Here is a 12,745-nt window from a genome sequence, read left to right as displayed (position 1 = left end):
AAGTCAGATGTGGAAGTGATGACTGTATTTGTAAGTGATTTGAAATGCCTCCTAGCCTTCCCATGAGTGCTGATATCACCCTCTGAGGTGTTGATATGTCATACAATGCAGGGGCTTTTCCCAGCATGCATTTTCTTTTTTAAAAATTTTTGTTTGTTTTTGTATTCGTTTAATATTTAATTATTCCCCAGTTACATGCAAAAACAATTTTTGACATTTGTTTTTAAAACTTTGAGGTCCAAAATCTCTCTCTTCTTCCCCCTCCACCCTACGTCATTGAGAAGGCAAGCAATTCAATATAGGTTATACTTATGTAGTCAGGCAAAACATTTCCATAATAGTCATGTTTTGAAAGAAAACATAGGCAAAAAAACTAAGAAAAATAAAAAATTAAAAAATATATGCTTACATCTGTATTCAGACACCATGAGTTCTTTCTCTGGGGATGGATAGCCTTTTTCATCACAAGTCCTTCTGAATTGTCTTGGATCATTGTATGGTGAGAATAGCTAAGTCATTCACAGCTGATTGTCTTACAATATGGCTATTACTTTGTGCTTGGTACATTTCACTTTGCATCAGTCCATACAAGTCTTTCCAGGTTTTTCTGAGAGCATCCTGCTTATCAGGTGTTATAATACAATAGTATCCCATCATAATTATATTCCATAACTTGTTCAGCCATTATCTGATTGATGGACATCCCCTCAATTTCTAATTCTTTACCCACAGAAAAGAGCTGCTATGAATATTTATGTACATGTAAGTTCTTTTCCTTTCTATTTTTTATATCTTTTGGTATACAGACTGAGTAGTGGCATTGCAGGTCAAAGGGTATGCCCTTTGGGCATAGTTCCAAATTGCTCTATAGAATGGTTGAATCACTTCACAGCTTGGTCAACAGTGTATTAATGTCTCCTGTTCCCCACACCCCTCCAACAATTGCCATTTACCTTTTCTGTCCTATTAACCAATCTAATAGGTATGAGGTAGTACCTCAGAACTGTTTTAATTTCCATTTCTCCAGTCAATAGTGAGAATATTTTTTCACAGGGGTATAGCTAGCTTTGATTATTTCATCTGAAAACTGATTATATCTTTTTATCATTTATCAATTGGGGAATGACTTATTTTTTAAAAAATCTGACAGTTCTCTATATGTTAGAAAAATGAGGCCTTTATCAGAGAAACTTGCTTTGAATTTTTTTCACGGTTACTAGATCCAAGTATGGGCAAAGCAACAGAGTCTTGCCTTAGCGCTAGCAAAGAGACCCCTGTAATCCCCTTCTGTATTTCTCTCCATCCTTTCCACCTATCTCTATTTATTCTATTCTCTCTCTCTACTTTTATCCTGTCCCTCCTCAAAAGTGTTTTGCTTTTGACTACCCCTTCCCCAAATCTGCCCTCCCCTCTATCACTCCCTTATTCCTCTTCCCCTCCTACTTTCCTGTAGGGTAAGATAGATTTCTATACCCAATTGCCTATGTATGTTATTCCCTCTTTGAGCCAATTCTGATAAGTAAGGTTCACTCACTCACCCTTACCTTCCCCCTCTTCCCCTTCACTGTAAAAGTTTTTTCTTGCCACTTTTATGTGAGATAATTTTCTACCTCTACTTTTCTCTTTCTCCCAGTACATTCCCCTCTCACCCCTTAATTTTATTTTTTGGATATCATCCCTTCATATTCAACTCTGACCCGTACCCTCTGTCTATATATACTCCTTCTAACTACGTTAATAATTAGAAAGGTCTTATGAGTTATAAATATCATCTTCCCATGTAGGAGTGTAAACAGTTTAGCCTTATTAAGCCCCTTATGATTTCCCTTTCCTGTTTACCTTTTCTATTCACCTCTGGTCTTTTCATCAAGAATGCTTGAAAGTTCTCTATCTCATTGAATATCCATTTTTCCCTGAAGGATTATACTCAGTTTTGCTGGGTAGGTGATTCTTTTTTGTAATCCTAGCTCCATTTGCCCTCCAGAATATCGTATTCCAAGCCTTCCAATCTTTTAATGTAGAAACTGGTAAATCTTGTGTTATCCTGACTGTGGCTCTACAATGCTTCAATTGTTCCTTTCTGGCAGTTTGCAATATTTTCTCCTTGACCTGGGAACTCTAGAATTTGGCTATAATATTCCTGGCAGTTTTATTTTGGGATCTCATTCAGGAGATGATCAGTGGATTCTTTACAATTCTATTTTACCCTCTGGTTCTAGAATATCAGGGCAGTTTTCCCTGATAATTTCTTGAAAGATGATGTCCAGGTTCTTTTTTTTTATCATGGCTTTCAGGTAGTCCAATAATTTTTAAATTATTTCTCCTGGATCTATTTTCTAGGTCAGTTGTTTTTCCAATGAGATATTTCACATTGTCTTTTATTTTTTCATTCTTTTGGTTTTGTTTTAGTGTTTCTTGGTTTTTCATAAAGTCATTAGCTTCCATTTGCTCCATTCTATTTTTTAAGCAATTATTTTCTTCAGTGAGATTTTGGACTTTTTTTGTCCATTTGGCCAATTCTGCTTTTTAAGGCATTCTTCTCCTCATTGGCTTTTTGGACCTCTTTTGCTATTTAGCCTAGTCTGTTTTTTAAGGTGTTATTTTCTTCAGTATTTTTTGTCTCCTTCACCAAGCTGTTGACTATTTTCCCATGGTTTTCTTATATCACTCTCATTTGTCTTCCTAATTTTTCTTCTACCTCTCTTACTTGATTTTCAAAATCCTTTTTGAGCTCTTCCATGGCCTGAGACCATTCATATTTTTTCTTGGAGGCTTTGGATGTAGGAGCTTTGATTTTTCTATCTTATTCTGAGTGTGTGTTTTGATCTTCCTTGTCATCATAACAACTTTCTATAGTCAGAGTTTTCTTCTCCCCCACCTCCATTGTTTGCTCATTTTGCCAGTTTATTTAAAGTAGGGCTTTGCTTCCAGGGTGGAAAGTACACTGTCTCAAGCTTTTGTGCAGTTGTTTTTAGAGATACTTCTAGGGACCTGTAAGTTTTCAGTTTTTCCAAGGTGGTATGTTCTAATGAGAGGTATTTTCTACTCTCCGGGCCTGTGCTCCGGTCTACAAGCAACCACAAGCATTCTTTTCTGTCCTGGAAATGTGATGAGGGTCCCCTCTCCACTGTGGCTGCGAGCTCTGCTATGCTAGTACTCCTCCTCACCTCGGTCTGTCACCCAGGACTGTGACCTAGATCCAAGTATGAGCAAAGCAACAGAGTCCTGTCTCAGTGTTAGCAAAGAGACCCCTGTAATCCCCTTCTGACAAGTTGTTTGATCCCCTTACTGTCTATGGGCTGAGAGCTCTAGTTCCCTTCCCACCCTGGCATGACAGACTTTTCTTGCTGACCCTCTAAGTTGTCCCTGGTGTCTGTGGGCTGAGAGGTTTGGAAACCACCACTACTGTGAATGATTCAGTTGCCTGAGGCCTGCTCTGGGTTTGCGGGGGGGCCCAGTCTGCACTGACATGTCCTTTGTTGGATTGCCCTCTTTTCTCAGCCTGGTGCAACAGATATTTCCTGCCAACCTTCCAAGTTGTCTTGGGCTGGAAATTTGGTTCACTCCATCTTTGCTTGGGTTCTGCTGCTCTAGAACTTGTTTAGAGTCATTTTTAAAGGTATTTGGAGGGTTTTTGAGGAGAGCTCAGGCAAGTCTCTGCCTTTACTCTGCCATCTTGGTTTCACCCCCTTCTTCCCCCAAATGCGTTTGCTAATGCTTTTCTTATTATATAGTCTTTGCCATTCATCTGTATTTAGTTTGGCTGGCAAATTCCAATTGTTAATTAAATGGTAATGGCATAGTTAGATGCTCTGGGTAAGAGAGGAGTGGACCACATGAGAGGCTCTTTATTTCCATTTCTCTTCATGCCACCACACCAGACTAGGTCCAGCAGAATAAGCTATTTTTGTTGACATGGCAGTGATAACAGCAGGGGTTACCAGAGTGACAGGGGTATGTAACATCACTGTGTATTAGTCTAAATGGAAAACTGAGGGATAAAATGAAGTTCATATGAGTTATTATTTCTACTATTTCCAGCAAATACCGAGGTAGTGTAGCTAGAGACTCTGCCCACCCAAGGATACTTCCAATTTTAGCCTTTCTGGGTCAAAATTATAAATTGGAAGTAAATTCTTTGTATGTTTGAGGACACTAATGGGAAATTTTCCAAATCTAAATTTGTGTGATAGGAATTTGGCTTCTCATACTAACACTAACAATTCAAAACATGGAATTCCCATTTGTTGTTTAGTTAGAGTTCACTTTTCCCTTGAGGGAACTACCTATTTACATCAGTTAGTCAACAAGTATTTACTAAGTATTTACCATGAGCTTATGTGTGCCAAGCTTATGAAGAAAGGCTAAGACAGTCCCTATTCTCACAGAGCCCACAATCTAATGGAGAAGACAACATGCAAACAGCTATGTGCAGACAGGGGGAGCTAGGTGGTATAGTGGGTAGGGTCTGGAGTCAGGAAGACTCATCTTAGGGCATTCAAATCTAGTCTCAGACTAGATGTGTGACCCTGGGCAAGTCACTTAACTGTTTGCTTCAGTTTCCTCAACTGTAAAACGAGCTGAAGAAGGAAAAGGCAAACCACTCCAGAATCTCTGCCAAGAAAACCTCAAAGAGGGTCACGAAGAGTTGGACATGACTGAACAACATGTACAAACAAGCTATAGTTATAAAAACTCAGAGTGAAAACATTTAGGGAAGACTGGAAAAGGCTTCTTGAAAAAGGTGGGATTTTAACTGCAACCTGAAGGCAGTCAGGGAAGCCAACAGGCAGAGACAAGGAGGGAGAGCTTGGGAAATGCAGTGCCTTGTTTGAGGAACAGCAGACACTTATCAAACACCAAGTATATGTCAGGCACTGTACTACACAATTCAGTATAAAGGTTAAAATAAAACAAGTCTGTGCTCAAGGAAATTATATTCTGCTCTGGTGAAACAACTTACATACAAAGATACACAAAATATATGCAAATAAATACAAGATAATTGGGGGGGCAGGGAGTCACAATCAGCTGAGGTACCAGAAAAGCCTTCATGAAAAAAGAGGCACTTCAGCTGATTTGAAAGGAAATTTGATATTCTAAGAGGTAGAGGTGGGGAAGTTGGGTATTCCATACGTGGAATACAGCCAGTGAAAAAACGGAGAGATAGGAAACTTGTGTGGAAGGAATGGCCGGGCTAGTTTAGCTGGACCACAGAGAGTGCAGAGGAGTTAATGTACAACAAAGCTGGAAAGTTAGGTTGGAGTCAGATTTTACATTTCTAACAGAAGAGTTCTTATTTAATCCTGAGATTCACTGGAGTTGTTTGAGTCCATGAGGGGCATGGTTATACCAGAGCTTTGGGAAAAACACTTCAGCAGCTGTGTAGATGACAGATTGAGGAAGGGAGAAACTTGACTCTGGGACACCAAAGAAGCAGCTCTGGTAACTGTCAGTTAGTAATAAATATTTATTAAGCACATATTATGTGTCAGGCACTGTGCTAAGCACTAGAGATACAAAGAAAGGTTAAAGACAGTCCCTGTTCTCAAAAAGCTCCTAATCTAAAGGGGGAGACAACATGCAAACAACTATGTACAAATAAGCTATATGCAGAATAAATTGGAGGTAATCAGTGGAAGAAAGGCACTAGATTATAGGAGATCAGGAAAGTCTTTTTGTAGAAGGTAGGATTTTTAGTTGGGACTTGAAAGAAACCTGGGAAGCCAGGAGGCAGAGATAAGGAGGGAGGGCACCCCAGGATGGGAGACAGCCAGTGAAAACGCCCAACACTATGAGGTGGAGTTTCTTGTTGGAGGATCAATCAGTGTCAATGGATCATAAAGTATGTGGGTGTGAGGGATGTAACGTATTAGAAGACTGGAAAGGTGGGGGTGGGGGAACCATGTTATGAAGGCATTTGAAAGCCAAACAAAATCTGGAGGTGATAGGGAACCACTGGAGTTTATTAAGTAGAAGGGTGACATGGTCAAATCTATACTGAAAGATCACTTTGACAGCTGAGTGGAGGAAGAACTGGAGTGGAGAGAGAATTGTGGCAGAGAAAAGAACCAGCAGACTGTTGCAATTATCCAGGCATGAGGTGGTGAAGGCATATGCCAGGGTGGTGGCAGTGTCAGAGGTTGTCGTTGTTTGTCCTTCTTTCTCAAAGAGGACCATGACATCAGGAAGGTCATGCCATAATATGCAAGTAAATTGGATTTAAGTGAGGCAGGACTGTGCAAAGACACCAGCCTCACTCTCTCCTCCGGAGCGATCTGGGTCCAGTGGCCAGATATGGATCAGGACAACTGGAGATGGCCCCCCAGTGTCAGAGGAGAGAAAGGACAGTATAGGTAAGGGATGTCATGAAGGTAAAATCAATAGACCTTGGCAACAGATTGGAAATTGGCAGGGAATGGGGGTTTGAAGGGGTGGGTGGGGTTGAGAGAAGTGAGGAGTCAGAGATGACACCTAGGTTTCAAACTTGAGAGGTGAAGAAGGCCTAAATTAAGGTAGTGATTAGAGAAAAGGGGATGGAGGGATGATTTGTTGTGTCAGTCAGTCAACAAGCATTTGTTAATCACTTACTATGTGCTGGGCCCTGTACTAAGTGCTAAGGATACAAAGAAAGGTAAAACCTCATACCCTCCCTCAAGGAGCTCACATTCATTGGGGTAGACAACATATAAATAAACGTGTACCTACAAGATATATGGGGTCACCTCCAGTTGTTCTGATCTAGATCTTGCCACTGGACCCAGACGGCTCCAGAGGAGAAAGTGAGGCTGCTGACTTTGCACAGCCCTCCCTCACTTAACTCCAATTCACTTGCATGTCATGGCATCACCTCTCTGATGTCATGGTACTCTTTGAGAATAAAGGACAAACAAGAAGAAGAAGATATATACAGAGTGGATGAAAGGTAGTCTGAGAAGAGAAGGCACTAGCATCTGGAAGGACTGGGAAGGTGGTATAGTTCTGAATGCTGAAGGAAGCCAGGGGACCAAGAAGTAGAGGTGAAGGAGCAAAGCATTCCACACATGGGGGACAACCAGGGCTGAATGTTGGAGGAAATGCAAGTGGGCCAACGTGGCTGGATCATAGACTATGTTGAGGGGAGTGATGTGTGTGAAGTCTGGAAAAGTAGGAAGGCACCAGGTTATGAAGAATTGTAAATGGCAGAGTTTGTATTTGATCGTGGATGTAAAAGAGAGCCAATCTGCCAGCCCCAGACTCCCCAAGCCAGAAGTCCGGGCTGGTTTCCCTGTGGCCTTGGTTGACATCACCCCCTGCGAGTCGAGCAGTCCGGATGTATCTCCTGATAGAAGGGTGTGAGTAAAAAGCCATCAGGTCAAGGAAAAGCTTTGGGTGACAGCACGGCCAGCCGGAGGATGGGGTAGTGCTGAGTGTGTGTGAGCCCCCCCCCACTCCCTGCTGTATTGGTTGGAGGGCAAGGACTCGCCAGTAGAATCCCAATATCCGCCCCCCCCAGGATTTCCTTGTGAGGATGGGAACGGTCGCCATCTTGTAATGGTCGCAATGGGACGTCTTCAGAGGGAAGCCGACTTTGGACGCGTCCGTGGTCTGTGAAGCCCCAACCCTCACCTTGGCGAGCTCTTAGGGACTTCAGCCAGTCCTACTTCACCCCATCAAGGTCAATGTCAAATACATTGTCAATTCTATCAGGAGAATGTCAGTTTTACAAATGACAAAAACATGAAAACCTATTTTTATGACATAAAATTTTATGGGAGAGACAAGACACTAGAGGTTTTTGTTTTTTTTTTTAATAAATGAATGTTTATTAATGCTCAGAACACTGGATTTACAGCATGGCCGAGGTTACAATAAATTAAGAGGTTTCTGGAAAAAAACAAAAGGAGGCAATGAAGTGATTAATCAAATGTACTGTTGAATTATGTGTGTTGCTTTTTCTCTAGAATACTACTTAAATAAACTTTCCTGCTCTTCTTTCTCAGAACTGTACCATGCCACACTACAAACTCATTTATTTTAACATGAGAGGGAGAGCAGAAATTATTCGCTACCTTTTTGCCTACTTAGACATACAGTATGAGGACCATCGGATAAGTCAAGATGACTGGCCGGCAGTCAAAGGAAGTAAGTGAAATAAGTAAGACATTGATGCCTCTTGACCAATGATTTGACCAATGGGGATTAGAACCATGATAGTTTCTTCCTATATTTAAAATGGTAACATGGCAATACTGTAAACATTGTAAAAAATGATTTCCAACTTTTGGGTAATGGCAAGAGCTGATTATTCATTCAGTTTATCAGCACCCACAATCTCACTTTTTTGAGGCTATTTTTGACCACTGGACTGGATTAGCACACATATGTTTAATATTGTGCCAGGAAAGAGAAGCCAGTAGGTATAACAGAGAGCATCCCTCAAGTCCTAAAGAATGCTCAGATGAATATCATAAAGGCCAGAGAGTTTGCATATATTTCATTTGAAAAATATTTTTAAAGAAGTTTCTTCTTATTCTGACATTTTGGTTTTCTACTGAAGCTGATACCTAGTCTTAGCTAGACTTTGTCTTTTCATTTTTAGGGCCATACATAATATTTCATTAGCTGTATGGACCTACTTCTAGCAATGCAGATTGGTACCTTTGTGGAAACTTAAAGTCTTTGGAAGTTGTCTAGAGCCCTGAGAGATTAAGTGAGCTCAGGGTGAGCCAGTATATGTCAGAAGCAGAACTTGAACCCAGATCTTCTCGAGTCCAAGGCCAGCTCTCTATCCACCATGCCACAATCAGCGCTTTGCTTGTCTCTTCATGGTTATAAAATCCTTATTTTACAGATGAAGAAATGAAAACTATGTAGGTGAAATGTGTAACCCCAAGTTTAAAGGCTGAAATTCAGCAAAACTTCTCACTGAGTACTTGGGATTTAGAGTTATAATGGAATTTATTGATCATTTAACTCAACTCTTTCCTTTTTTCCGATGAGGATCTCAGGCCCAGAGAAGTTAGAGACAGAGAAGAGAGTAAGCAGAGAAGAGAGGCCCTCTTTCCTCTTACACCATGACTCTTTCTTTTAGGTAGCAAGTTTGTGGACTAAGTGTTAATGTTGGCATTTAGTCAGTGGGATTTTTTTTTCAGTTAATATAAATCAAAGAACTAAGAGTTCATTTTAATTTCTCAGAATGCCATAATTCATATTCCAACTGCAAGGCCATTATTTCATTTTAGTCTCTACAATTTAGAGTTGATGAAACCTTGATTAGGTTAACTGGTCACACCTGAAGTGGGCTTCTAACTCAGTTCTTTCTCACTCCAAGAATACTCTGTCTACTACGCCATGCCTGCCCCAGGATATGAGCTGGAGTTTGTCCCAACCCATTTTCAGCAGTTGGGAGTAGGGACTTGTACGCTATGTGAAAGATTTGTTTACTAGAACAATCTTGCAAATACATAAAGAGTCTTTACCTCAATTAAATAAATAAATAAATGGATGAATAAATAAATAAAGCAATAAAACAAAACAGCTTGTATCTTAGAAATTTTTAAAAATTGAAATACCTGAAATTAAAAACCGTTACCTGATATGGTGTATCTAAGCAAATGGACAAGCACGTTTACAACCACTACAAACGGACAACTACTCTTGGTGGCTCACTGATAATCAAAGCAATATTACCATTGGTACTGGAAAGGGCATGAAAACCTGATGCTCTTTGGTCCTACTCATAATTCCTGTGATTGCCTTTCCTGGCTGCCATTCTCAATACATAGCAGACTATAAGCTCATTGAGGGCATGGAACTATTTCATTTTTATCTTAGTAAACCCAGTCCTATAGCATACTGCCTGGCAAAAAATAGGTACTTAATAAATGTTTATTCATTTAGTTGATACCAGGCTGGCTTAAGAGGTAGTAAGAGCTGCAAGAATGGGACCTAGTCATTTTCCTGGCACATGTGGTGCCATCATGAAAGTGAAGCTTTGGGATCAGATCTAAAAACTTCTGAGCTTTCCCTCATACCTTTTGCTAAAGAGTTCATCGCTACTGACTTATATTGAAAAAATCTCCATGACTCATCTGAAAAAAAGTTGCATTGTACTTTCACTTTGTACATTAACTATTGATTTATTTTATTTTATTTAAAGCTGTTCCATTTGGGAAAATTCCAATTTTAGAAGTTGATGGAGTTCCCCTTCACCAAAGTCTTGCCATAGGAAGGTTTTTGGCCAGAGAAGCAGGTAATGCATTTAAGATTTTTGCTATTATAGGCATTTTGTTTTGGCTGGGCAATAAAAAGCACTAGCATTTAGGTCCTGTATTGAATAAGAATACCAAAGTCTATTTATTGGAAGAATATATACTGAGAACCTACAAATGTAATACTGTGCTAGGGACAGTGGAGATTACAGAGGTAAATAAAGTAACTGCTTTTAAAGATCTTATAGTCTCTTGATCCAAATATTAATTGCATTCTGCTACTTGTTCATAAAAATTCCCCAAGTAGGGGCAGCCAGGTGGTACAGTGGATAGAGCATTAGTCCTGGAGTCTGTTAGTTGTGTGAACCTGGGCAAGTCACTTAACCCTGATTGCCTCACCCCACCAAAAAAAATCCCCAAGAGCAGAAAGTGTCTTTCATGTGCTGGTAGCCATATTTTGTACATTGTGTATAGTCGTTTAAGTCCTACGGTTTTTATTGTTTTTAGTCCTTTTTTTGGATTCTGTCTCCTTTGAATACGTGGAAGTCTCAACTGCCATTCTTCATCCATTATGGTAGCTTTTCTCTGTCATATGTAGATTAGTGGATATGTTTCAACAGTTTTTTCCCTTTCCTTTACATTTTAGTTCAAAGCCTTTTCTTTAAAAAAAAATAGATTTGCAATATTGTAAGCAAATAGATTCTTACTAGTCCTTGTTAGGTCCCTGGTCAGGAACCTGTAATTCCTATATTTTAAGCATTGGTGTAGAAATCAAAACCTCATTTTCATACACCAGCTTCTTAGTTTATTTCAAAAAAAAAAAAAATCTGCCTTTATTTCCTGAATCCCTTGTGCTTAATGGGCAACATTAAATAAAATACTATCAGTTCCCCTAAAGTCTTTGGTTTCCTGTTCACAATTTTATGTCAGTAATGCTTTCTAGGTCTTTTCTGGCAGTATCATTTAAGCCTGTGTGAGTCACCAGAACAGGGAAGCAGTAATGATCATTCTATTCCCAGCCTCTAACAGAGAGGGGAAAGGAAAAAGAAGTATTTGAAATAAATAAGAGACAAATCTGTGAGTGTGACTCAAAGGGTTTGGGATTTGTAAAGAAGACTAAGAAACTGAATTTAGGGAGGAGATATTTAGAAAGATTTGAGGAATTGAAGAAAGATGAGGACAATGATTCAGTGACTGGGGGAGAATGATTGAAAGAAATAGAATAATCTGAAGGAGAAGGAAAAGTATAAGAAAATGGGATCCCATAGAAGGAGGGGAATGATTCAAGGATAAGTAGTTTAAAGTATTTTTTCTAAGGCTGAGTAAGAGGTTAGTTAGCAGGAGATGGGAATGCACATTCTGGGGAGTAGTGGTCAAAGCAGGGGTGGGGAACTTGTGGCCTTGAGGTCATGTATGACCCTGTAGGTCCTCAAGTGTGGCCCCTTGACTGAATCCAAACTTCACCCCTGGGTCAAAGTGTTAAGTGAAGCTAAAGAGCCTGGCAATGTATTGATTGATTCATGTAAAAGGGGAATGGTTCCCAAGCAATGTGCCAGAGCACTTCTGCAGGAAAATCAAAGATAAAGACTGAAGATCATACCTCCAGAGAGCAGTCGCTGGGACCAACACTGAGCATGGAATGTTTGGATTTCAGCCATGGCCAAATGGTTGCTATTGATACTCTAAGTCAAGGGAACTTAACTGTTTTATTTTGTATAATGTACCCCATTGGCAGGCTGGTGAAACCAATGGAGCCATTCTCAGAATAATGTATTTGCATGCAGAAAATAAAATATATAGGTTTGCAAAGGAAACCAAAGGTTAGTAAAATGATGTGCATTTTTTCCCCATCCAAGTTCACAGACTCCCTGAAATCTATCCAAGGATGCCTAGGTAAAGAATCCCTGTTCTAAAAAATAGGCACACTCTAGAGAGATATTCTAACTACTGATTCACGCTAAATTAGCCTCGATGTCAAAAGCTTTTAGGACTAGCAATGACAGTTTGCTTTATTTTCCCCAACGAAGAGTACGGAAAATTTTCTTTTAAAGATCACTCCTTGCTCCCTCCCACACACATGCAAATTATATTAAACCCCTGGAATCCAGGCAGAGGCACCATTGAAAAACTTTGTAAATATTCAATGTATCCCTTTCCCCAAAAGAATAAATTATAGCAATTGATTTTCTGGAGCTGTAGCAAGCTTTCTCTGTTTTATAGGTCTGGCGGGGAAGACAGAGTTGGAACAATGTCAAGTTGACGCCATCATAGATACGCTGGATGACTTCATGTCAAGGTTTCCTTGGGCGGAGAAAAAACAGGAAATCAAAGTAATGTCATGAATTACACGCAAAAATAATCACTATGTATAGGGAGCATGGTATAGTAGATAGAAGGCTAGCCTCTGATTCAGAGGGTCCAGATTTCACCTCTGACACATATCGGCTGAATAGCCCTGGGCAAGTCACTGGGAATTCTCTAACCTAATGGAATCACTGGTCTGAGTACACACCTATGCAACACATCATACATATACAGATAGCTATGTATTT

General features: G+C 39.9%; 1 protein-coding gene across 1 annotated transcript in view; it reads left to right on the top strand.

Annotated features, from left to right (window-relative positions):
- The window catches only part of HPGDS (hematopoietic prostaglandin D synthase), a 42,368-nt gene that overhangs the window by 11,600 nt on the left and 18,023 nt on the right, over positions 1–12,745 (top strand). Inside the window, exons 2-4 of the mRNA XM_036762779.1 lie at positions 7,983–8,124; positions 10,142–10,234; positions 12,414–12,523. Coding sequence (XP_036618674.1) covers positions 7,992–8,124; positions 10,142–10,234; positions 12,414–12,523 — 336 coding nt within the window. The 5' untranslated portion in view covers positions 7,983–7,991. The remainder of the gene's footprint in view (positions 1–7,982; positions 8,125–10,141; positions 10,235–12,413; positions 12,524–12,745) is intronic.

The sequence above is a fragment of the Trichosurus vulpecula genome, chromosome 6, assembly GCF_011100635.1.
Source record: "Trichosurus vulpecula isolate mTriVul1 chromosome 6, mTriVul1.pri, whole genome shotgun sequence".
NCBI classification, from domain to species: Eukaryota; Metazoa; Chordata; class Mammalia; order Diprotodontia; family Phalangeridae; genus Trichosurus; species Trichosurus vulpecula.
The sequence above is the reverse complement of the archived record's forward strand: the minus strand, read 5'-3'. Positions and strand labels throughout refer to the sequence as shown.